The sequence below is a fragment of the Maylandia zebra genome, linkage group LG11 (assembly GCF_041146795.1).
Source record: "Maylandia zebra isolate NMK-2024a linkage group LG11, Mzebra_GT3a, whole genome shotgun sequence".
NCBI classification, from domain to species: Eukaryota; Metazoa; Chordata; class Actinopteri; order Cichliformes; family Cichlidae; genus Maylandia; species Maylandia zebra.
The window spans coordinates 3839844-3867016 of record NC_135177.1 but is presented as its reverse complement, the minus strand read 5'-3'; the positions used below and the strand labels follow the sequence as shown (position 1 = coordinate 3867016).

General features: G+C 41.2%; 1 protein-coding gene and 1 long non-coding RNA gene across 7 annotated transcripts in view; one reads left to right on the top strand and one right to left on the bottom strand.

Annotated features, from left to right (window-relative positions):
* The window catches only part of tsnare1 (T-SNARE Domain Containing 1), a 271580-nt gene that overhangs the window by 37013 nt on the left and 207394 nt on the right, over positions 1-27173 (top strand). For 5 of the 6 annotated variants that reach the window (XM_076889692.1, XM_076889687.1, XM_076889688.1 and 2 more), the window contains exon 2: positions 21029-21150. In XM_076889692.1, coding sequence (XP_076745807.1) covers positions 21066-21150 — 85 coding nt within the window. In that variant the 5' untranslated portion in view covers positions 21029-21065. Of the gene's footprint in view, positions 1-21009; positions 21151-27173 lie in introns of all 6 variants that reach the window. The other variant, XM_076889691.1, reaches the window with a different exon arrangement.
* Positions 22913-24082, bottom strand: LOC143420919 (uncharacterized). Its single transcript, XR_013100673.1, has 2 exons — positions 23750-24082; positions 22913-23161 (listed from the first exon to the last, which is right to left on the bottom strand). It is a non-coding gene; the product is annotated as an uncharacterized LOC143420919 (long non-coding RNA).

The following is a 27173-nucleotide window of genomic DNA, read 5'->3' as shown; positions in this document are numbered from 1 at the left end:
ATGATGAGAAATCAGGTTTGCCGCACTGTAGTCTCCATTTCTACCCAGGGCTGGGCAATATCTAATATTACGATGTTTTTTGGCTATGTCACGATACACAATATATATCGCGATATGTTTAAATAACCTCCACAAACAAGGGTTATTTTCAACCATATAGTGCCTAAAATTGCACTGGCATACTCATTCAAATCAACTATTCAATATTTTTTTCTACTTTGAATATAAAACATCTGAATGAATTGAAATGCTTTCTTTTAACAATTTTTTTAACCATCAATTGCACAGTTTTTTCACAAATGACAATGTGACCGTTCGTGACTTTCTGTGGTCAACACTAGACCTTTAACAAACAATGAAATATAATGACTAAAAAGACATCACACAAGAATTCACAAGACAAAAAAAAAAACTACAAATTGAGCTACTGCTACCTTTTGCGTCAATAGTTTTATGGCATATTTTGCAAATTACCGCATTTTCTTCTACATCCTCCTTGTGTAATCCAAGCCTGGGAGGCAAAGCCTTAAACTTTATGGCCCGTCTTCTGTGGAACCAGCAAGGGTTGCTTGATTGTTTGGGTTTGGGTTTCTCTCTATTAGCATCTTTACCTTACAATATAGCTCCTTGAGTAGGGATGGGTATCGTTTAGGTTTTATCCGATACCAGTACCAAACCGGTACTTTTGAAACGGTGCCGGTGCTTAAACGGTGCTGGAACCGGTGCTGGAACCGGTGCTTAAAGAATGGAGAACACACACTTTGTCCAAAAACCTCTCGTGTTCAGCTGTTTTTGTGTAAAAAGATAACAATGTTAGCCTTTTCTGCAGCTATAGGGCATATATGGTATCACTCTTGGCTGGAAGCCGTGCTTAAACAATTGAAAAAACACAAACTTTGTCCAAAAACCTTTCATGTTTAGCTGTTTTCCACTTTTTCTTTGGTCATTTTAGCCTTTTTGGCCAGGGTGAAGGGAGTATCTGCCATCAAACAAGAAGACAGCCGCATGTAACTACGACGGTGTTTGCTAGTTCACCTTACGTGCATTAATGTAATAACGCGGTTCGCCTACTCAACGTTAATTACACACGGACAACATTAAGCTACTCACGCAGAGAAGAACGGCTGCTGCTGCATCATCATCCTCATCATTTCTGCTACACTGGCAGGGCTAGGGGCAAGGACTCTTCTCTTCGTGTTTTGGGGGATTTTGCTAACTCCGGGTCTGATAACAGGCACCACACCCGCAGTAGATGTGCTCGGTGTGAGGTCTCGCAGCAAGCTATCAAATACGGTGCATTTCTCGGCTTTTAACAAAAACGCTACGCATCGCCAGGTGTTTCATCAGATTCGAGGAGTTACCTCCTTTGCACAGTATCACAGTATCACCTTAAAGCACTTGTTGCAGGCTGCTGAGTTTGCATCTTTTGCTGTGAAGTACAGCCAGACTTTTGACCGCTTCGCCTTGGGCATTTTTAATCTGTAGCTCTGCTCTAAAAAACGTACGTACCTGGGCCCGCCTACTATCCTGGGAAACGTAAAATGATTGGCTAGAATCCAAAGTGTATGACATCTCTGTTAGGATGACCCAGGGTTTTTGAGTTTATTATATTATTTATACTTTCTAGTCTTTGGCTTCTTTGAGTTCTGTCTTATGGTTTATGTCTCTGTCTTCTTTAGTTGCTCTGTCTCCCCTATCACCTGTATCCCCTTGTCTAGTTCGCGTCTCTGTGTATCCTTAGTTCCTAATTCCCCGTGTTCAGTCAGTGTTTGTCTGCCCTGGTCCCACATCTCTGTTCCCTTTGTTATAGTGCCTGCCTGTGAGTCTGTGTTATGTTTCCTGTTTTACTTTGAAAGTCCATGTCTGATGTTAATGTGTCTGGTTTTGCTTCCTCTTGTCTCGTTAGGCCTGATTTGCCCCAGCTGTGTTTCCCTCCTGTTACCCATTCCCTGATTGCTCCCTCTGTGTATTTAAGCCCAGTGTTTCTCTGTGTCGCGATCTACCGTTTACGTTGCTGTGTGTTTTGTCAAGCTGCTGGTGTTAGTTTATTTTTTTGAGTTTTTCCAGTTATGTTATGTTTGTGTTCAGCATTAAAGCTGTTTTGGTTTAAGTTCTGTCTCCGGAGTCTGCACCTTGGGTCCTATTCCTGCCTGCACACAGCCACACCTAACAATCTCAGGAAATAAAGCACCGAAATGTGCGCTGCTTTTCGGTCTGGTTACTACCGTTTATGTCAGAACCGGTGCCATCATGGCACCGGATACCGGTACCCATCCCTATCCTTGAGGCAGCTGTTGTTGTGATTTGATGCCAGATAAATGAAACGAAATTGAATTGAACTGTTCCGCTCCTGAAGAACATTCAATTTGAGTTCATTACCCGTCTGTGTTTTCATAATCGTTTAATTTTCCTGAAAAGTGTTTTATAAATATATTATTTGGTCTTTTACACCACTTTTAGACAGCCTATATTTGGTTGTACTTTTGTATTTGCATTTTGCTGTTTAGCTGTGTTGTCTGAACTTGCAGCACTTTCTGTGTTTGGTTGTCGTTTATCACTCTGCAGGGTTGTTTTTTTTTTAAGATGCTGTGCATGTGTTGTCAGATTGATGAAGGTGTTTTCTTCATTTGCATGCAAATAAAGCCATTGCAGTCATGGCATGACTTTAAGAATGTGAGTGCTGAAATCAGGATTGTGCATTTATATGTTTCATAAATCTGACACAAGGGACATTTCTGCATTTGCACATAGTTACCGGTATTTGTCAGTGTCTTCTCTGTGTCAAGTATAACAGCATTTACACAGTGTTTCCTGCAACATATTTTGCACTCAGTCTTAAACGCAGTGCTTTGAGAATTATGGGTTCAGTGACTTTTTTTCTGGAGATTACACTGTCAAAGCAAACAAACCAGAGGCAGTATAAAATCCTGCCTCCTAGATTCTGCAGAGTACATGTGACGGTTCAGCTTGGATGGCAGGTGCCATTGCGAGGTAAGCTGGGGCAGAGTTTAGTTATGGAATAGAATGGGGTGATTTATCTCAATAATGACTCCTTTTTGGGTGACAAGGCAATTTCACTGCCCAGAGGTGTTTTTCCTCCTCTACCTTTCTCAGGCGGTGCTGATGGAATGGTCTGAGATCAGACTAGGGACGAGGGAGGAGGCTTTAGTAAACGCACATGAGCAATCTTTAAGTTTCCCTGTGTCAGCTAGAGAGGTGACAATAAAGAGAGGGGATGAAGCAGAGTCACTTTCTCACCAGAGAGAAACTGATTTTGAATTCTTCCTCCTTTTCTTCTCTGAAGAGGTTACTGTCAAATGCTGAACCTCAAAACACACTGCCTTTTGATTTTCATTCTTCCCTTTGATCCTGTTATACAAATCCACATGGCAGCATGTCTGTATCTCCAAGTATTCACATCAAAAAGCTTGCAAGAAAACCAGCAGCCACTTTGTTCTCTTCATGGTATCTGCAAAACTTCCTTTTACTTTAATCTCATATTAAAAGCCAGATATCATTTGTAGCCATGGGGCTTTGGAACTCTACAAAGTGCTGCATTTAAGCTATTTTAGGGCTTAATCTGGCATAGCTGTAGGATACTAGTGTGTGTGTGTTTCTGTATATTGATATACATGGATTTTTTTTTTTTGATTTTTTTTTTGCCGTACAGTTCATGTATTTCAAATTCTGGACTGTACACTCAGAAAAAATAGAGGGGTTTAAACAAACTGACAGATCAGGCAAACAAATGACTTTTATTGTTCATAGCTATCAGTAAACCTGACAGATGAAATGGTAAGATAAATGTTTAAAAGTGTAGAGTTTGATGGATTATGCAGAATACACTAGAGGACACTTAAAGTTATTAGATTCTCCACATTGTTTAAAGATGTATTTCTTTGTTGTTGTTGTTTTTTCTAGTGAGAACACTAAATGTTAAATACAAGTAGAAATAAACCCTGAATTGTACATGTAATTTGTAAATGCTATTCTGAAAGGTCTAATCAGAACTAATCAGGAAGTATGTTTATAAAAAAAGCTCAATCTTTGAGGTTATAAAGATAAAATTTACAAGTTACAACTAAATAAAACTGTATCTGAATTGCCTTCTATGAAAGCACTGTGTGAGCAAAACGATTCTAAAAGCCAGCAGCACACGAGGACTGCAAACTACCAAAATACAAAACATTATTTGGTCAGTCCTCATTCTCATTCAAAGGTCCTCAGATTTTGAACAGTTCACCATCTGCAATAAAAATGTTAATAGATCCTAGTTTTTAATTCCCAAGTGAAACAATGGCTGAAACAAAAACAAATCTGTGGACACTGATGTAAACCAGCCCTCTTTGCTGCGGCTGGATAACACGCTATTTGTCACGTTGGCAAAAGCAGGACCCAAACACAGGACTTCCTGAGTTGAACACCGTGTGTTTATTTACAGTGAAACAACAACAATGGCGCAAATAATCCACAGTGCATGCTCTCATCGTGTGCCCGTTCCCAGCGCCCATGCCATGACTTCCCTGGTGAATATTCTGCTCCCTTCTGTGTCTGCGTACAGTGTCCAGCTTCCTCCACACATTTCTGCAGTCCTCCTATAAACAAAGGATGCTGCAGTAAGTACACTCCAAAACAACTGGCCGACAGAAACACTTTCACCTAACGACCTGGAGAACTGACTGCATTCCTCAACGATCCAACGAACTGAACCGGACACGCTTCAGTTGAGAGACATGAAAGATGTTATGGATCTTCATATTTCGTATTAAGGTCAACCGAGCAGTCACAGGATTAATCATAGTCATAATGTCAAAAGGTCCAATAAAGTGAGGAGCAAGCTTTTTGGACTCGCTACGTAAAGGGACATTTTTAGTAGACAACCACACTTTCTGACCTTGTGTATATGGAGGAGGAACAGTCCTGTGACAGTCAGCCAGTTTTTTGTTTTGCTCACTGATCCTGAGGAAAGCTGCCTGGGTAGACCTCCACAGGTGTTGGCAGCGACGAAGGTGATGCTGGACCAAGGGAACTTCGTGCTCCCCTTCTGTGACGGACAGGAGTGGAGGGTGATACCCCAACAATGCTTCAGATGGTGACAGGCCAGTGGCAGAGTAGGTCATCAAGTTGTGGGAATATTCTACCCATGCAAGTGGTGAACTTCGGTGAGACTGGTTAGACGAAGCCACGTGGCCTCCAACTCCTGGTTGGCCCTCTCTGCCTGACTCTTGGTTTGGGGATGAAACCCCTAGGAAAGTGTCATTTGGGAACCCAGTTCGGAACAAAACTCCCTCTAAACCCGAGAAGTAAAGTGAGGACCCCAATCAGACATAATATCTTGGGGAATGCCGTGCAGGCGAAAAACATGATTGGTTAACAGCTTTGCCGTCTCTAAGGCTGTGGGTAACTTGGGCAGTGCAATGAGGTGTGCAGCTTTAGAGAATTGATCTACAAGTATTACCTGAGGACAGAGGCAATCCAGTGATGAAGTCCAGTACAATGTGAGACCAGGGCAACCTTAGAATAGGAATCCAGCAGGAGCGGAGTTGGACACCTTGTACTGCACACAGGTGGAACAAGCAGAGACAAAGTCCTGGACGTCTGTGCCAATGACGGCCACCAAAACAAGCGTTGCATAAATGACACTGTGTGGTTCTTACCAGGACTGCATGAAAACTTAGCTGAATGGGCCCACTGAATTACCTTGCTGCGAACTGCAGAGGGTACATGTAGCCAATTCAGTGGATCAGTCCCAGGGTCTGGTTCCTCCCGCTTTGCATCCCTAATCAGTGACTCAATTTCCTACGTGAGGGATCCAGTGATGCAGACAGAGGGTAGGATAGCGTCATCCTTCTCAGAGGCCTCAACTGGAGAGGAGAATTGCCGGGAAAGCGCATCTGACTTCACATTCCATGAACTGGGTCTGTAAGTTCACCTCCAACAAATGGTTGAGAGAGGTCAGGCTGAACCAAAATAGGTGCGGAGGCGAATCTCTGTTTGAGTTGGTCAAAGGCTTGTTGCGCCGCTGGGAGAGGCCAAGTATGTCAAAGGCAGAACAATTAGACTTAAGTCTCAAATATAATGTCTGTAGAAATTGGCGAAGCCATTCCACAACGGCCGTAATCTTGGCCAGATCAGCCCAAAGCTGACCTTGCTCCACAATATACCCCAAAAAAGAGACAGACTGAACTTTAAACTCACATTCCTCTCCTTTGACGAACAGCTGGTTCTACAACAGGCGCTGCAGGACTTAGCGGATATGATTCTCATGTTCTGTGGTTAATGATATTCTTCAATACTTCTACAATACAAGTACTTGAAATGTCAGAGGTGAGTATTGAAGGCTCCCATTCGTCTCCCACCCTTATCTTGACCAAATGGTAAGCATTCCTTAGATCCAGCTTAGTGAACATAATGGTCCCCTGAAAAAGTTCAGGTGAATAGTGGGAAGCGAAGCACCAGGGAGCAGACAGTTCTCATGGCACCACAGGCTCCATCCAGCAATACATCCCTTTGACCAGTCTATCTGGGGACTGTGTGTGTTGTTTGTGTCAAACAGAAAGAAACTAATTTCACAACATGGTTACCTGATAAGAAAAGTTGAATTGCCTGAGTGTGATGGGTGATTTCTGTGAGCTTGGCACCATTTAATGCTAAAACAGGCAAGGGTTCAGAAAGCAGTATTAACAGATGGTTTCATTCCAACACCAAAAAACAACGCAGACATGGCAGGTCGACCAGCGAGGACTGGCGGACCATGACACATGCATCTCCTTTGCATAACCTTTGTACAAAATAATGGTTGCACTGTTTTATCATGTAACATTGTGCTCTCCTTGATTAAATGAAGTTAAATACCTAAAATACACTCAACAAAAATATAAACGCAACACCTTTGTTACTGCTCCCATTCCCCATGGGATGGACGTAGAGACCTAAAATTCATTCCAGATACACAATATAACCATCCCTCCCAAACAGTGTTCACAAATCAGTCCAAATGTGTGGTAGTGGGCACATCTGCCATATTGAGATAATCCATCCCACCTCACAGGTGTGCCACATCAGGATGCTGATCTGACATCATGAGTAGTGCACAGGTGTACCCCAGACTGCCCACAACAAAAGGCCACCCTGGAATGTGCAGTTTTGTCTCACAGCAAAATGCCACAGATGCCACATGCAATGAGGGAGCGTGCAACTGGCATGCTGACAGCAGGAATGTCAACCAGATCTGTCGCCCGTGCATTGAATGTTCATTTCTCAACCATAAGCCGTCTCCACAGGCATTTCAGAGAATATGGCAGCACATCCAACCAGCCTCACAACCGCAGACCTCGTGTAACCACACCAGCCCAGGACCTCCACATCCAGCAGGTTCACCTCCAAGATCGTCTGAGACCAGCCACCCAGACAGCTGCTGGAACAATTGGTTTGCACAACCAAACAATTTCTGCACAAACTGTCAGAAACCGTCTCAGGGACGCTCAACTGCATGCCCGTCGTCCTCATCGGGGTCTTGACCTGACTCCAGCTCGTCGCCGTAACAGACTTGTGTGGGCAAATGCTCACATCCGATGGCGTCTGGCACGTTGGAGAGGTGTGCGCTTCACGGATGAATCATGGTTCACATTGTTCAGGGCAGATGGCAGCTGAGAATGTCCCAGTTCTTGCATGGCCAGCATACTCACCGGACATGTCACCCATTGAGCATGTTCGGGATGTGCTTGACCGGCGTATACGACAGCGTGTACCAGTTCCCACGAATATCCAACAACCTCGCACAGCCATTGAAGTGGAGTGGACCAACATTCCACAGGCCACAATTGACAATCTGATAGACTCCATGCGACGATGTGTTGCACTGCATGAGGCAAATGGTGGTCACACCAGATACTGACCGGTTCTGGGTCCCCAGACCCCCAATAGCGCAAAAAACTGCACATTCCAGGGTGGCCTTTTGTTGTGGGCAGTCTGAGGTACACCTGTGCACTACTCATGATGTCAGATCAGCATCCTGATGTGGCACACCTGTGAGGTGGGATGGATTATCTCAATATGGCAGATGTGCCCACTACCACACATTTGGACTGATTTGTGACCACTGTTTGGGAGGGATGGTTATATTGTGTATCTGGAATGAATTTTAGGTCTCTACGTCCATCCCATGGGGAATGGGAGCAGTAACAAAGGTGTTGCGTTTATATTTTTGTTGAGTGTATATTCGAAAGAACTAAATTTAGTCAGTTAAAGTGGACTTCTTCTGCCAATTATCAGGTATTATCAGTATTTGTGTTCTTTAACACTAAAGGAGGTTTACATTATTCACTTTTTAATGTCATTGTTATTGCTCTTATAGTGTGCCTTGGTCCAGCCCCTCAGTTCATTGTCTCCTACCTTAAAGGTAACTTTCTTCTGACTGTGCCCCTTGAACTATGTCTGACATCATACAGAGCCAGGGGCAGAAAACTGTCTGACACATAGTGTTTTGAGCAGTCTGGAGCCTGAATTTTTGACTCAGAGGGTTTACATGTACATAGTCAAACCTCCTTATTGAAACTTAGCAATATGTTAAATCAGAATATTTTGGAAAATGCCTAATTTTAAATGTCAGGTCTTACACGTGCATTTTAACATTATAGTTCTTCTGCTATACGGTTTATATTTTGGTGCGCTAAATTGGTAGAAAATAAATAAAAAAGACTAAACCTATCCTATCCCTCCACCTCTAACATTAATCCTGTTGCCAGGATCCTGGTAAATGTTAATAGTTACTGTAATGTGAGCAGCCATACAATGATGATGTTGATATTTTTTATTTCCCTTTTGAGACAATATGGTTACTAATGTTTATTTATTTAATGTTAATCAGAAGCACTGTTGGGTATAATGTGTTGCAAAGCAGTATGTTACTGTAAACATAATATCTCTAGCAATTCATTGCATTACTCTACAGTCATCAATTACAATCATTTATCTGCACAATGGGAGGACCTAAAAAAAAAGTTTGTGTAGAGGGAGTAAAAAAGCTACATTTCTGGAGGAGTGAAGATGTTAGCATCACCAGCCAAATGGGGTTTTACGTCATCAATGTCTAAGAAAAATCCCCCATTCTGACCCATGAATTCCCGTTCATCATCTGGGAACGGTGAATGTGTCAGCAAAACAGTTTGATGCATTCTCAGTCATCTGGGTAAGGAAGGAAGGATGAAACATTTTCTCTACTGAAAACACAATGTCCAGATGAACAGAATACACTGGGATGTCTGCAAAATACTGGAAGATTTCAGTTGGTCAGCCCAGAATAAAATATTTTAACACCTCATCTGGAACATGTGGATATTCTGGAGGATGAATTTTAAGTTGTCTAAAATGTTTATTGTTATTCCTTCCGAAATTCAACATATTAGAATTGTTGTTTGTTATCATGTTAGCATGAATGTTAGCTATGCTAACACATATCTCAAAGCACCGCAGTGCATAATTTAATTATCTATGAAGCATTAGTACATTGCGTATTACCCACTATCAAAGAGCTGTTTGACCTGCCCACAGCCACATATAAACCATTGGGTTTAAATGAGAGCCATTACTGAACACTGTAGAATATGATTCCATTAGACATTTCTGGGTTGGTAAATGAATCATATGTAACATTTGTATATTCATTGACCCAAGTCACTTAATTGTGCTGTGCGAGAGTGATAATTAGACAGGGAACTTCAATCTGAGTTGGAAATCGTGATGTTTTAGATCTCAAAATTAGCAAGCTGATTAGGGTCAGTCTTGTCTTGAAGATCCAGCCCTACAGTCTTAATGGCCATCATGTTTCACTGAAATGATTCCAGACTACTGATAGGAATATGATTATACTAACACTGACCCTGGTCACACTGCTGTTTTAAATAGGTCTATTCATTGTTCAGTCTTCTTGAATAAGTGCACAATTGGTATGATGCTTTGGAGTTCTTGGTATGCACAGAAATATTCTGGCACATATTACACACACTCTAAGGGTTAGAGGAGATAAGCTGATATATGGGCCTGCCATGGCCTTTTATTAAATATATTGAACAGTCAGTGTCCACACTCTCAGAACAGCCCCTACCCTAACTAAGGAACAGGCATTGTGCTTCACCCTGCCTTAATTGTAGGAGCCAGCTGGTGGTCTGTATAGTCAGAAATCAGATTGATTTCCTCCAGAAGCAGTTGCAATCAGTTCATTCACATCAGTATTAAATTAGTAATTTAACAAAACAAAAATGATGATGCTTTTACCTGCCTGCTTGGTATGTCTGATAAATTATGGACAAGCTGTCATGTGCTGTCTATCTCTTATGGTATAAAAGAAGAAAGCAGTGTCCCAGTGTTAGAAGTAATCACTGTATTCAAGGTCCTTCATCGTTTGCATTTTTCTAAAACAAAGCTATGCAGCATTTTTCCGTGTATTTCGTCTTTGTGTGACAGATGCAAAGCAATGGATGGAACCCTTGGTCACCTTTTCTGGTCTTGCCTCACACTCAGGAGTTTCTGGGCAGAGATATTTAATATACAGGGAGTGCAGAATTATTAGGCAAATGAGTATTTTGTCCACATCATCCTCTTCATGCATGTTGTCTTACTCCAAGCTGTATAGGCTCGAAAGCCTACTACCGATTAAGCATATTAGGTGATGTGCATCTCTGTAATGAGAAGGGGTGTGGTCTAATGACATCAATACCCTATATCAGGTGTGCATAATTATTAGGCAACATCCTTTCCTTTGGCAAAATGGGTCAAAAGAAGGACTTGACAGGCTCAGAAAAGTCAAAAATAGTGAGATATCTTGCAGAGGGATGCAGCAGTCTCAAAATTGCAAAGCTTCTGAAGCGTGATTATCGAACAATCAAGCGTTTCATTCAAAATAGTCAACAGGGTCGCAAGAAGCGTGTGGAAAAACCAAGGCGCCAAATAACTGCCCATGAACTGAGAAAAGTCAAGCGTGCAGCTGCCAAGATGCCACTTGCCACCAGTTTGGCCATATTTCAGAGCTGCAACATCACTGGAGTGCCCAAAAGCACAAGGTGTGCAATACTCAGAGACATGGCCAAGGTAAGAAAGGCTGAAAGACGACCACCACTGAACAAGACACACAAGCTGAAACGTCAAGACTGGGCCAAGAAATATCTCAAGACTGGTTTTTCTAAGGTTTTATGGACTGATGAAATGAGAGTGAGTCTTGATGGGCCAGATGGATGGGCCCGTGGCTGGATTGGTAAAGGGCAGAGAGCTCCAGTCCGACTCAGACGCCAGCAAGGTGGAGGTGGAGTACTGGTTTGGGCTGGTATCATCAAAGATGAGCTTGTGGGGCCTTTTCGGGTTGAGGATGGAGTCAAGCTCAACTCCCAGTCCTACTGCCAGTTTCTGGAAGACACCCTCTTCAAGCAGTGGTACAGGAAGAAGTCTGCATCCTTCAAGAAAAACATGATTTTCATGCAGGACAATGCTCCATCACACGCGTCCAAGTACTCCACAGCGTGGCGTGTATAAAAGAAGAAAAACTAATGACATGGCCTCCTTGTTCACCTGATCTGAACCCCATTGAGAACCTGTGGTCCATCATCAAATGTGAGATTTACAAGGAGGGAAAACAGTACACCTCTCTGAACAGTGTCTGGGAGGCTGTGGTTGCTGCTGCACGCAATGTTGATGGTGAACAGATCAAAACACTGACAGAATCCATGGATGGCAGGCTTTTGAGTGTCCTTGCAAAGAAAGGTGGCTATATTGGTCGCTGATATGTTTTTGTTTTGTTTTTGAATGTCAGAAATGTATATTTGTGAATGTGAGATGTTATATTGGTTTCACTGGTAAAAATAAATAATTGAAATGGGTATATATTTGTTTTTTGTTAAGTTGCCTAATAATTATGCACAGTAATAGTCACCTGCACACACAGATATCCCCCTAAAATAGCTAAAACTAAAAACAAACTAAAAACTACTTCCAAAAACATTCAGCTTTGATATTAATGAGTTTTTTGGGTTCATTGAGAACATGGTTGTTGCTCAATAATAAAATTATTCCTCAAAAATACAACTTGCCTAATAATTCTGCACTCCCTGTACATAACCGGATTTATGACTTTAAATTAGAGCCGGATGGTGTACTTGCAGTGCTAGGCTGCTCCCTAACCTCATTGGCACTCAGACGTCCTCTTCAGAAAGCCTTAATGTTTGGCATGATTGTAGCTAAAAGACTTATTCTTAGAGCCTGGAAATCACCATCTCCTCCATTGTTCAGGGTTTGGCTGGATTTGGAGATGATTGCTTGTTTGTATATTGAAGAGGTTCGTTATCATTTGGCTGACACCCATTTTAAGTTTGTTGAAATCTGGGGCCCTTTTCTCAATCATATTAATGGGAATATAACATAAACTTTAACCCATTTGACTGCACTTTGTGTTTTTGTGAAACTGCACCCTGAGTGCTTCCTGGACACATCTTTCCCACATCTTCTGGTCTTGGTGAACTCTCTGTTGCCCTGTCTAAACTCACACAGAAGATCATCTTCTTTGGACAATGGTGTTTTTTTTGAACTTTTGATTTGTACTGGCTAACTGGTGTATTTTTATTTATTTATTTATTTATTTATTTTTTTCCTTTTCTTTCCTGTTTTCCTGTTTGGGGTTTTTTTTGTGTTTGGTTTCTGTTTTTTCTTTTTTTTTTCTGTGCTTAAGTTATTGTTTTTGAATCTTATGTCCTTTGTCTGGTGTGACGTTATGTAACTTTGAACTTAAAATCTTATAAATAAACATAAAAAAAAAAGAAGAAGTAATCACTGTATGTCAGTGTTGCTTGTGTGTGGGGGTTTAGTAATTATAGACATGGATAGAGTAGTGGATATATCAAAAGTTACAGAAATTTCTGGTACAGACACAGATGACAACAAGCTTATATGGATGCTACACTTCATATTAATGCTTCATATTAACAATGTAATATCAAATTCTGCAAGAAAATGGATAAAGCATGTGTTGCAGCACAGGTATACCATACCCAATGACATACCTAATATTAACTATGATAACTTTAGATTTTTTGAATTAATGTTTGAGTCTCTTTACCGCCATCCCTGGTTAAAAATTCATTGCTCTATCAGGTTGGTTTGGATATGTGCAGGTTCCCCTCGGACTGAGACTATTTTTTTGACTATTTGTGTTCATTCACAGGTCTTTGTCGGGTCAAGTCCAATAACTCCAGTTTTAATGCACTGATATTGTTGCTAATGATTTGCTGTTAATAATTTTTTTAGCTCATGCAACCGATGTGAAACATCGTATTTGCCTTCTGTTTACTGTTGGTATATGGTTCCTTAGGTGAGTGTGTGCTGTGAAAAACAATTTTTGGGATTCATCAATACATTTGAACTCATCACGTAATATAACAGCTTTGTCAGATGATTGTTGCATGCAATGTCAACATGCATGCACACTGGCCATGGCAGTATTTGACAATGACAAATAACAATTCCATGTTAGAGACCAACAATGTCTACATCAGATTGGAAGAAGAGAGGTGGTGACATTTTGCAGGTTTATGGGCCAGGAAGCTGTAGTTCCATGTCATGCTGGGACCATTGTTTTTTGTACTCTGAAGTTTTCCTCTCACTTCTTACTTTCATTTTCACTTGCTGGTTAGGTTTCGGCACTGAAAGCTTCTGTTGTGGCCATTTGGAACATGTTGAGCAAATGAACAGAACAGTTTTGACAAATTGCACTAATTGACACCTCTGGGGAATGGGCTCAGCATCTTCTCTGTTTTACTTGATGTGATGAGCTTGTTAACAAACAGTTGACATCCATCACATCACTGTATTTTGCTGTTTTCACTCTTCTCCACCACCTGACACAAATATTTTGTTCTGCACTTAGTTCACTAACCTATTTTTTCTGTGTAGTCTGTTGTTTGCTACTGAGAAGATGCAGTTCACTGATACCACCAGCTTCTGCTTCTTTAGCTTCTGTCCAGATGTGGGCTCATGAAAGAGAGATGTTTTCCTACTGTATAATGAAGGAAATGTATTATTAGGAGCTGATGCAGCAGATGCTGAAATGGCATGACTTAGTGGTGAAATAATTGCTCGTGTTGGCAGTCGTGTAGGCTCCACTTTCTGACTAGACAGTGGGCTGGAAAAATCTGGAATGTTGTTACTCATTACCTGTGTCTTTTGTTGAGTATTTCAAACTGACAGGCATTTTAGTATAAACTCCTTTCAAGGCAACTTTTTATGGTGGTCAGTTGGGTCCTTTCAGTCAATACCATGTGCACAGATAGTTAAAGAAATATTTTTTGCCAAACTGGGTTAATTGCTATTGTACAGTTTAAAGTACACTGGTGGAGGGCACACTGGTCATGGTCACCGCCACATTCGTTTCTGAATAATCGCAGTCATTAAAGGAAGAGGCTTGGCACTCACTGGAAATTACAGTTTCCCAACCTGCCAAATCCTAAATGCTCAAATAGCAGCAACCTGTTGATGACCAAATGCCTTACACAGAAAGAGTTAATATGTTTCTGATGCTTAATGGCAGTGATTGAGAAACTCTAAATATTATATATTAGGGATGTGCAATTAATTACATTTAAACAACAATCATGATTGTTGCCTCCCACAATTACATGAGCATGAATGAGTGATCCTGAAAATGTGTGCTCCATCAGTAAACACAAAGCAAGAGCAAATCACGCTCTAAATTAGTGCACTGTACAGCTTGAAATTTCCTGGACTAGTCTGGTTCAATAACTCTGCCTTAAAAAGACACACAGCGAAAATCAAGTGTCTACCACAGCAGAAGGTGAAGAGCTTGTCCCTTGAAGTGGATCATCATCTGTTGTGTGGAAATACATGGATTTAGGGCGAGTGGCAGGAACAAATCATATGCACAAACTGTAGTTCAATTGATGTGTGAAGGTCAAGAAAAACAATGCAATGGCTGCTAACGTGAATGATCCAACATAAAGTCAGCTGTCCATAAAAGTGCACCTGTACAAAGCATCAGGATGCACTGAAATCACCAATTCCATTTGGCCAAATATAAATGTCCACTAACCACAATGTCTAACAAAGTCTAAAGGAAAATGGACAACTTACTGGACAAACGATGCGTTATCTCTTTGCCCAGTCACATCCATTACGTAGCTACAATGAAGGAAGTTTTAGATATTTTTTATATTACTGTAGAACTATATAAAAGTGAGAGCAGTGCACTGTCGCTTTAATTTTGCATTATATTTTATATTTATGCAAATATTTGTACAAATGTGAAGGCAGTACTCTCTCTATAAAAGTTCTGATGTTAATGCAGATCAAAATAATTGTGCAGCACTGTTATAATATATATATATATATACATATACATACATATATATATATATATATATATATATATATATATATATATATATATATATATATATATATATATATATATATAAGATTATGTGTGTATTTATATGTATAAAAAGTTAACTATTATGGTTGATAATATCAGCACTTTTTTTTTAACAATTTGATCACATCAGCCTTCATATACACACAGACGCACACACACATATTTATACATGGTCACTCACAGTTCCATCTCAGGTTGGCCCTTGCTTGTTTGTGATAAATGTAGCATTTGTGTCCAGGGCGTAGGCTTATTTCTGCTCAGTTGCCTGCTCGGGCTAAGCTAAGCCTTGTGTTGCAGATAATGACAGCTGTGAAAGGAGTAGGGAACTGAATGAAACCAGTGGGGGTGTCGAGTAGCTGCGGATCCAGTCATTCTGCCCTGCCAGGCCTGCATTTACCATCCTTCTGTGTCCTGCAGTGTCACACAGGGGTGCACACCACTCTACCTCACATCTACTCTGTTTACCAGTGTAAGGGCTTATTTTCCTCTAAAAGGAAAGGCTGTCTTCATTCAAAGGAGGCATTTGATGTGCTAGAAAAATCTTTGGAATTTTTGTGTGTTGTGAAATTGCATCAAAGCCACATGTTTACTACAAGAAAATCTTTTTTTTTTTCCAAGCATTGATGGAAATTGTAAATTCTTGCAATTCAAGATTATGATATGTGCTATTTTTGTTACATTAGCCTTTATAATTTATGTTTCTTGTAATAATGCATCTCAAGGTCAGGATTTTCACTGTCAACAAGTATGGCGTTATTTTTGTGCCACTATTCTGAGCGCACATAAAACAATTTTGAGCGCACGTAAAAAAGAATTGGTGGTGCAAGTGTTGCATTTTGAGGAGAAATTTATTTTGAGCAAAGAAAACCTAAATTTGATTGAATCTTGAACATAAGAGTGTCCATAAGTGCACGTGGCACCAGGACGCTCTAGGCTGCAGGTCGATGATCGATTTTGTAATCGTATCACCAGACCTGCGACCATATCTTCTGGACACTCGGGTAAAGAGAGGGGCTGAGCTGTCAACTGATCACCACCTGGTGGTGAGTTGGATCAGGTGGCGGGTGAGGACGCTGGACAGACCCGGTGCACCTAAATGCGTAGTGAGGATGTGCTGGGAACGCCTAGCAGAGGCCCCAGTCCGCAAGATCTTTAACGCACACCTCCGGCAGAGCTTCAAAAGCATTCCGAGGGAGACTGGGGACATTGAGTCCGAATGGACCATGTTCAGCATCTCCATTGCTGAAGCTGCTGCATTGAGCTGCGGCTTCAAGGTGGTTGGTGCCTGTCGTGGTGGTAATCTCCGACACCAGAGGTGAAGGGAGCCACCAGGCTGCCTCCGGAGTCCTATCGGGCTTGGTTAGCCTGTGGGACTTCGGAGACAGCTGACAGGTACCGACAGGCCAAACAGAATGCGGCTCGGCCAGTGGCTGAAGCAAAAACTCGGGTGTGGGAGGAGTTCGGAGAGGCCAACCGTCAGGCGTCTCAGGAGGGGAAAGCGGTGCTGTACCTGCACTGTGTATAGTGCTGGCCCAGCGCTGCTGACTTCGACTGAGAAAATTGTTGGGCGGTGGAAGGAATACCTCCTTATTCCCACTGACACGTCTTCCGAGGAGGAAGCAGAGTGTGGGGATGAGGGGGATGACCCACCAATTTCCGGGGGCGAGGTCACTGAGGCAGTTAAACAGCTCCTTGGTGGCAGAGCCCCCTGGTGTGGATGAGGTCCGCCCCGTCCTGGTCGCGGAACACTGGACCAGCTCTTTATCCTCTCGAGGATACTTGAGGGTGCATGGGAGTTTGCCCAACCAGTCTACATGTGTTTTGTGGACTTGGAGAAGGCATTCGACCGTGTCAATCGGGGTGTCCTGTGGGAGGTGCTGCGGGAGTATGGGGTGTCTGGCCAATTGCTACGGGCCATTCGATCCCTATACAACTGTTGCAAGAGCTTGGTTCGCATTGCCGGTAATAAGTCGGACTCGTTCCTGGTGGGTGATGGGCTCCGCTAGGGCTGCCCTTTGTCACCGATTCTGTTCATAATTTTTATGGACAGGATTTCTAGGCGCAGCCAAGTGGCGGAGGGCTTTCACTTTGGTGGCCTCAGAATCTTGTCTCTGCTTTTCACGGATGATGTGGTTCTGTTGGCTTCATCGGGTGAGGGCCTCCAGTTTGCACTGGAACGGTTCGCAGCTGAGTGTGCCGCAGTGATGCAGACGCTGCACCAGTCCGTCGTGGTGAAGAGAGAGCTGAGTGTAAAAGTGAAACTCTCAATTTACCGGTCGATCTACGTCCCTACCCTCACCTATGGCCACGAGCTGTGGGTAGTGACCGAAAGAACGAGATCGCGGATACAAGCAGCCGAAATGAGCTTCCTCCTAAGGGTGGCTGGCCTCTCCCTTAGAGATAGGGTGAGAAGTTCAGCCATCTGGGAGGGGCTCAGAGTAGAGCCGCTGCTCTTCCACATTTAGTTAACAAAAAATATGGTCAGTCTAAGCAATGAGCTACTTAAACTTTTTTCTGTAAGTTTACAGTTTTCTTTCTTACAATTTGCTGACAGATTTCTTTCTTTGTCACAGCTTTTTCTTTATCATGTAGAAAAACAGTTAAATATGTAACTTCTTTACACTGACAGAAAGGGGAGTTTCACTGGTTCGGCCCACTTATGTCAAAGTGGGCTGTATGCAGCCCGCGATGTAAAATGAGTTTGATACCCCTGCTATAGGGTCTTTACTTTACAGGATAAATCACCTGAAAGCAACTGCTGTTGTGATTTTACACTATCCGACAAATTTATTAAAAAGCTTTTGCTCCCGAAGATTGCCACATGCTAAAAAAAAATAAATCACCAATTCCTGAGGTGTTTCGCTCAGCATGCTGTTAATGCGGCATCATGTCCATCCAGTCTGTGCTGAGAATCAGCAGCTGTCAGTACATTCTCTCCTATCTTGACAGACTGATGTAGACTTAATTGCAGCTCTGTGCACATAGTTTCAGCTAAACAACAAAACAAGAAACTTAAAGGCAAAAACCTGCTAGAGGGTAAAGGAGTGTTTAGCACCTTATCTAAACTCAGTGGTTTCATACTGTATGTTTAACTTAACAATAGTTTAACAATGGTTGAACCACAATGTTAAAGCCGTTTATACACAGGCTTGTCAAAGAGGCAAAATGATATTTGCACTGTCTCAGTCTGGCTTTATGACAACTTCATTCCTTGTGCAAATGTGTCTGTATAAATGATTATTTATCAATAAGAGAACAGAAGCAGCTCTTGGCCTCACTTTTAACCACAGTGATGATGATGTGACAGACTGCTGGGATTCTGAGGACAGGGCAGGCTCTGGTGACATCACCAGGGATGATGCCATCATGTGCATGAGTAATAGCACAGCAATGATTTTTAAGTTTCACCACCACTCTGACCTCAATTTCTACTTGTCTGAGAAGCCAACTGAACCAAGTGGGGGATTTATATTTCCACTCATTGGTGGAAGGGTGAGGTTTATTCAGATTTGTGTGAATGCGAATGTGCATCCATCCACATTACATGCAGACAGAAATGGTGCATGTCCACACTTCATAAGGGATGTGTGTCACAGTCACTGGGCTTGAAATCAAGCAGAGTGAAGATTGTTTATGGACTGCCAAAAGTAATTAATCTCCCTTCTCAATGAAAATTAATCGGATTAAACCTTCTCGTGGCCCAGTGAATCTGTATCTGTCCCACTTTGCTCTCATTATGCCAGTCCTATAGGTCCGATTCACTGGCTTCATCACAACAATGGGCAGCTCAGTGACTCCAGTGTGTAATCATATTCTCCTGCTTGTCTGAATGCTTGTCTTTCACGGTCAGAGAAGGAGTTTTGGCCCTTTGACCAGTATCACATTCTGACCTTTGGTAGGCATGCTGAAGCAGTCAGAGAGATTTGTTGATTTCAGCGTCATCTGTGTGACTCTGGCCGCTGGTGAAACACATGTTCGCATGATTCTTTGACCTTTTCTGTAGCATTCAGAGAAGTATTCTCTGCCCACTACTCTTTTACTTTTCTAAGTGGGCTATGGGTTAACATCCTAACGACACTGAAATACTTATGTTTTTAGTCCTTGCATGTTAGAAGGATTAAGCTGCTCCAGTTCCTTTAAAATGTACTACCTACATATAACCAACAGTGCTCTTTCAAGTAAAGGAATTTGATGATAAGGTAAGAAAGATAATATTCACAAATTAGCTGTAATTGTCACTACAAGAGTCCAGCATTTCTGCCATAGTATGAAACAAGACAATTCATGAAATAAAATGTTCATTCCAGTGGCAACACACACATTTGAGTATAAAGCCACTGGTAGCAGGTACACAATTTTATAAACGGCTCAAATACATCATCCAATGATTTTTTGCTATTATAAATCAATCCACATTGGCTATTAAAAAAAATCTGTACATCAATGGAGCATGTTGCCATGTCTCTGCTGTAAAGATTGATAGGCTTGCCATCTTATGACCTTATTTCAAGCTGTAGGAACAATGTAAAGGCAGATATACGGCAGAATAGAGCATTTTATAGGAATCTAAGCAATGGATGAAGTGTATAAGTCTATAACATCACAGAGTTGAGTTGTACACAGGCAATGAGAAAGACATTTCCACTAAAGGTCTAGAGTTAGCCACTCCAAATTGCTGCGAGCCATATGGAAGGGAGAGGGGGCCACAACTGTGGAATAAGCAAACATGAAGTAGCAATGTGATACAACGTCCTGACATGCTATAGTTACCCAAAATTCATGTTAAAGACTAAATATTAATTAGGAACATGAATAACATGAAGCAATGTTAAGATACTATCATTTGGTGATGTGATTTCCATTTGACCTGAATAAATAAAGTCCTTGTGTTCTTGTGTTTTCTTTGCCTTCAAATGGTTTCTTTACAGAAAGTGAGTCATTGCTCTATTTACAGTTGTACTCACTATAAATTTCTACCTTTAACATAAGCAGGAGTCTTTCCTTGCAGTTCTGTTGCTTGAATCAGTGCAGTCTAGACCTGCCTTGAGTCGCAAAGTACTATTCTATGAGAGTTTGGCTGGTAACAGTTTAAGCAGCCCTACTTCAGCTATCTCTACAACACAGACATAGGCACGTTGGATATACTGAGCTGTTGTTTCTTCAAATTTCAATCAGTTGTAGAATGTTTTCATACTAGGATAGATATGAGCATTACTTTGACACGCAAAACCTTATTTTTAATCCATCGACTACATTGGTATTGTACAATTATGGATGCTACTGCTAACTGCGGATGCTGCAAGTATGTTGTATGTGCCCTTATGTTTTTTTGCATTCTTTATAGTAAGAACTATCCCATATTCAGCAACAGTCACATCGCTGGTTCTCGACAGAGATCAGAAAATAACTCTAGTAGGAATTTTTCTCTTATGATTCCATCTGTACATGGTTTACATCTACAAATACATCATACAACCCATGTGTACTTTGTCACCTACTGTCAGTTCTTGGAGTGCATTTCATTTTACACTAGAAGAAGACCAAAGTGGAAATAAATTACGTTCTTTCGTTTGATTCAGGTTATTGTTTCCTCCCCAGTTGTGTGCAGCTGACACTTCAGCAACCATCAGGCAGGATGTCATATGGTTCCATTGACAGCGGCTCCTTTGGCAGTCGTAACCCATTTGGAGGTCCTATGAGGCAGGGCTACCAGCCAGTAGGTAAGAACAGAAAAATGCTATTTTACGATGCCATTTAAGATATTCTACATGTACATGTTCATAACAATATGGCGATGGTTTAATTTGTCGTAAACCTAAAGTTTAATGCTTTATGTTATTAGACAGGAAGGGTCTTGACAATTATTGAAAGAAGTAATAAATAAATAAATAAATACTCAGTGGTGCCATTGCTTTTTTGTAAATCATCAGGTTACAATTTTTATCATTTTAATTAATTTGAATACATGTCCAGGATACCGCTGCAGGTATTTTAGCATGTAGGTGGCATTTACCAAAAAGCCCTGCTTGAACAGCAGGGCTTTTTGAAGAATTGTTACTGAGTGTAACAATTCTTCAAATCTATAGTTGAGTTCAATACCTTGTTCTTGGGCCAAAGTTTCAGTTTACAGATCAGTGATTCCTGAGATTAGGGACAAAAAAGGTTTTAATTTTCTAAAATATATTTTTTGATTTTTCAAAAACATATTTACATATAATTGTTACACAAAGTTTTGGCTGTCTCACCATGTTTTGGTACAATCTCCCAGGTGTAACATTTTTTAATAATTTGTGTTTTTCCTGGAGAAGTGCAAGGTTTTTGTCAACACCGTCAGACACAAAGAAATGCAAAAATATATATTTTAAATTAAGTTGTTTCAGCTCTTTTGACTATTAGCAGCTTCTCTATTCTATTGTTTATGCACATATGTTTTCAAAGTAATTATACCACATTTAAAATTAAGATTGTTTTGGCTTTTTATTATTAGAGTTACAGTCATACATATTTTCAGAAGCTTGTATTTAATCTGTATAAGAAACAGTCATATTAAGCAGCAAATTACACATTTATTGAGAAAATTACGTATTTTTATTGGAAGATCATGAGAGAGGAAACTATATGGTTCTCCAAAAGAGAAAAATAAACAAAAACTCTATATTATGGAGTTGACAAGGTCTGACGGTGGTGACACTCTAGTACATAGGTGTCAAACTCTGGCCCGCAGGCCAAATTTGGCCCGAAGCCTAATTACATTTGGCCCGCGAAGCCACACCAAATGACTATCAGAGCTGGTCTACTGGTATTATACAGCTAATATATATATTGTTTAGTATTAAGCTTTGCTTGTTCCATATTCAGTTTTTCACCAAAACGTGTTTGAGTCCATAAGAAAAGATTCATTCTTATATCTGGAGGAATAAATATATTTCAATAAATATTAAGGTTAGCCTGCGAGTTTGTTCCAGTTTTGAATTTTGGCCCACTGTGTATTTGAGTTTGACACCCCTGCTCTAGTAGAAAACAAGATATTATTTCTTTCAAAATGACAATTAAACCTTAACAACCTTTGTAATATCACAAGACACATCATAACGATTCTGTTTTTGCACATGTCAAGTTCTACATCTTAATAGTTCACCAGCAAGTAGCTGCCTACACAGCAAATCCAGCATGTCCAAATTAACACTGTCGGATTTGATTTCAACACTATTAAAGTGTCTATATGGGTCCACACCAGAGAGTGTTAATTTAACTCTTTTTGGAGAGTTGGTACGTTAACTCTGATTTAGTGTTAAACACTAAATCTGTCTGGAGTTGATAATTTAACACTTGGTGTTAAGAGTTTATATATTAACTCTCAAAGAGTATTTTAGTTTAACTACGTAAGAGTTATCTTCTAATTCATTCTAAAAAGCGGGAATTTTACTGTTCTGAACTTCTAGAAATTTCTTTTGGAAATAAACATTTACTAAAAAGATGCAATGGTTTTTGAAAAACATTTATTCTGAACTGTGCACCACAATTTCAAAACATTTTCTGAAAGACGTAACAGTATACATGTTCTCACTTTCATTAGAATTTTGTTTATCAAAAGGTCTGACATGGTAAATGCAAATAACAGCATTCTCATCACTTATTTCTTCAATACAATATGCATGTCCTTCATTCATCACTTTGTGGAACTTCAACGCACTTCTGCTCTCCCCCATATTCCATCTTCACAAGCATATCCTGTGTGGAGATCGAATAAAAATTAGTTGACACTAATTAATGGCACAAATAATCCAGTAAACAATTGCAGCACAGTAAAAAAAAAAAGGAATCCTCTTTGAGCCATTACTTGTGTAAAGTATTTTCCCAAAAGACAAAGACACAGGCAACAGGTAATACTGAACTAAATGTAAAACCTCAACCTTTTTAATTTTTACCTAAACCGTGTGCACAAAACTCTGGAGGGATCTATGCTAACGTAGAATCCAGTCAGGACGCCTGCTACTGCTGTTTGCTCGTTTTTTTTTGTTTTTTTTTATGGGCGATCATTTTCAGGCTTCAAGTAGCACCATTATACCAACATTTCACACTCTAGACATTGTTTTAGGTGTATTTGACCAAAGATTTGACTGAAAATTCACATGCAAGCTTTTTTTCAAGGCTGTGGTATTTGCCCGCAAACAATACCTTTCAGCTAGCTAAAACAGAATATTACGCTATCAGCGAGCAACATGGCTAATGCCTTTCACACAGCTTTGTCTCAACTCCAAAGAGCCACAGAAGTAAAAGCTAATAACAATTGAAACAATCTTTGAAAAAATGACTTACCAAGCATGGCAAACAACTCAAATATGTAGAGCAAAATGTTCTGAAACTGCTTCACTTCAGCTTCGATTGGAGCCGTGCTGGGGGCGGAGTCTGTGAATTTACTCTGTTGGTGTCATAGCCCCTCTAGGAGTTCAGAGTTAAGAGGTCAAGAGTTAATGTTTCCATTGTAACACCTCCAGATTTGACAGAGAAACACTCATTTTTAACACTCGATTTTAACTACTATCATTTTACACCTCAGAGTTACATTAAAAGAATGTGACTCTGCTTAGAGTAAAATTAACTCTACTTTTGCAAGGAGACTATTAACACCAAAAAATTTAACACTTTTGAATTTGCTGTGTACTACTCCTTGATTCCTAAAGTTCTCTGTGGTTGTGTGTTTAGACCCTGCTGGACTTTCTCTCCTTTTGTCTCTCTGTGCTTGTTTCCAAAACCTTCTCTTCTGACTTTTTTCTCTTCCTTTCAGATTACTGGTGTTCTTTATTTTTCCCTCTTTCACTCTATATCTTTCCCTTTCCTTTATGAGAAACTCTTTCTTCAACTCAGGCTGGCTGTTAATTTTTTCTCTCCTTCTTTTTTGATCATCCCTGTTCCTTCTCCTTCGTTGCTCTACTGACAGGTTCCCCTTTGCTATTCTAGCCTGAAATGTACCATTTTGTAATTACTATAATTTTTCTGAACCTTATGCTTTTTCACAGATTAAGGATGAATATTCACAACACAATTATGCATTAAGCAATAGAAATGCTATCCGGCCATTAAGTTTGATGTCATTAGCCATTTCCAGGTCCAAACTCTGCTGCAGGATCCCAAAGTCAAAGGAACTCTGCAGCATCACTGAGAGTTACAAACTGTCTAAATTCTTTCATCTTTAATAAAATGATCAGTGCGGCTGCTTTACCAGGTGTAACATCCAGGCATCCATGAAAACAGAATATATGACATTTAACAGAGTTAAAGTTAGATTGCTTGTTTCCACCTAAACATGATGACTATCACAACGTTTCCCAACCAGAAGCCGTGGGTGGATAAAACCATCCGCGACGCTCTGAGATCCCGCACCGCTGCCTACAACACGGGACTCATGACGGGGGACATGGACCCGTACAAAGCCGCGTCATATAACGTGCGGAGGGCGGTGAAAGAGGCGAAGCAGTGCTACGGGAGGAAACTAGAGTCACAACTCCAACAGAGTGACTCTAGGAGCCTGTGGCGGGGACTAAGGACAATAACGGACTATAAAGCACCAACAACCGGTATGACGAACGCGGCCGTGACTCTGGCAGACGAGCTGAACACTTTCTATGCTCGCTTCGAGGCTGCAGCTAAGGACTCCAACAATGCTAGTGTTAGCGGCGCTAACGGCTGCAGACAGGAAGATACTGCCAGCACCGGAAACGTGCTCGTCATCTCCGAGCATGAAGTAAGGAGAGCCTTCAAGAGAGTGAACACCAGGAAAGCAGCAGGACCAGACGGCATCCCAGGTCGTATCCTAAGAGACTGCGCATACCAGCTAGCTCCTGTGTTCACTGAGATATTCAACATCTCTCTATCTCAGTCGGTGATCCCCACATGCTTCAAAGAGTCCATCATTGTTCCTGTCCCGAAGAAACCCCACCCTGCTTCTCTCAATGACTATCGCCCTGTAGCCCTCACCTCAGTAGTGATGAAGTGCTTTGAACGCCTGGTCAGAGACTTCATCATTTCTTCACTACCAGACACACTGGACCCACTACAGTTTGCTTACCGTCCAAATCGTTCCACAGACGATGCCATCTCTCATCTCCTCCACACATCACTCACTCACTTGGACACTAGAAGGGGAAATTATGTTAAAATGCTCTTCATAGACTACAGCTCTGCATTTAACACCATAATTCCCTCCACACTCACCACCAAGCTGGAGCATCTGGGACTCAGCTCATCTATGTGTCTGTGGATCTCCAACTTCCTAACTGGCAGACCACAGGCAGTAAGGATGGGCGGACATGTCTCAGCCTCCACCACTCTCAGCACTGGAGCCCCCCAGGGGTGTGTTCTGAGCCCCCTGCTGTACTCTTTGTACACATATGACTGCGTGGCCACTACCAGCTCCACCACCATCATCAAGTTTGCTGACGACACCGTCGTGGTGGGCCTGATCTCTGATAACAACGAGACGGCCTACCTGAAGGAGATTAGGAATCTGGAGAACTGGTGCCAGAGGAACAACCTCCTTCTAAACGTCAGTAAGACAAAGGAGCTGATAGTGGACTTCAGCACTAAGCAGGAGAGGAACTACCAGACCCCCGTCATCAACGAGTGCCCAGTGGAGAGAGTGGACAGCTTCAAATACCTCGGAGTTCACATCACGCAGGACCTGTCATGGTCCTGTCACATCAACACCGTGGTGAAAAAGGCCCGTCAGCGTCTCTACCACCTCAGACGCTTGAGAGACTTCCAACTGCCCTCCAAGGTGCTCAGGAACTTTTATTCCTGCACCATAGAGAGCATCCTGACGGGAAACATCTTAACCTGGTTCGGGAACAGCACCATGCAGGACAGACGAGCTCTACAGAGGGTTGTGCGGTCAGCTGAGCGCACCATCCGCTCCGAGCTCCCTGACCTGCACTCAATCTACAGCAGGCGGTGCTGGACCAAGGCCAGGAAGATCGTGAAGGACCTCAGCCATCCCAACAACAGACTGTTCTCTCTGTTGAGGTCAGGAAAGCGATTCCGCTCCCTGAAGACCAACACAGAGAGACTGAGGAGGAGCTTCTTCCCGCAGGCGATACGGTCTCTCAATCACACCACCACACAGTACTGACCCACACATACAGTTCTTACACACACTGGACATTCTGGACATTGTTTCACTTCATTACTTAAATCACGCTGCTGTTATTGTGTATATGCTGCTGTTATTGTGTATATATTTATTTATATTTCTTCGTACATTCTTATATAGTTCTATATTGTGTATTTTGTTGTACAGTTATTTTATTTTCAACTTTAATTTATATATTTTATCTTATTCTCCCAGTTAAATTTACCCTTCATTCTAATTTGTGTTCTACAGTTATTTCATTTTTAACCTTAATTTATATTTTATTCCTTCCTAGTTAAATTTACCCTTTTTAATTTTTCATATTTATTTCCTATCTTATTCATAGCCTTTTCCTTTTTTGTTTTCTTTAGGTCACGAGCAGTTGTCCAAGCATTTCACTACATATCGTACTGTGTATGACTGTGTACGTGACAAATAAAATTTGAATTTGAATTTGAATTTGATAAACACAGTGAAGCTGGAGGATGAATGCTAACTGTTTTCCACTTGATAAAGGTTAACATGAGGGTTCCCGATGGTTAGGCCAACAGTGATCACTGGCTGTTTTTAGGGGCTTGTTCAGATGTAATAGAACAAGATAAAAAGCATTAAAAC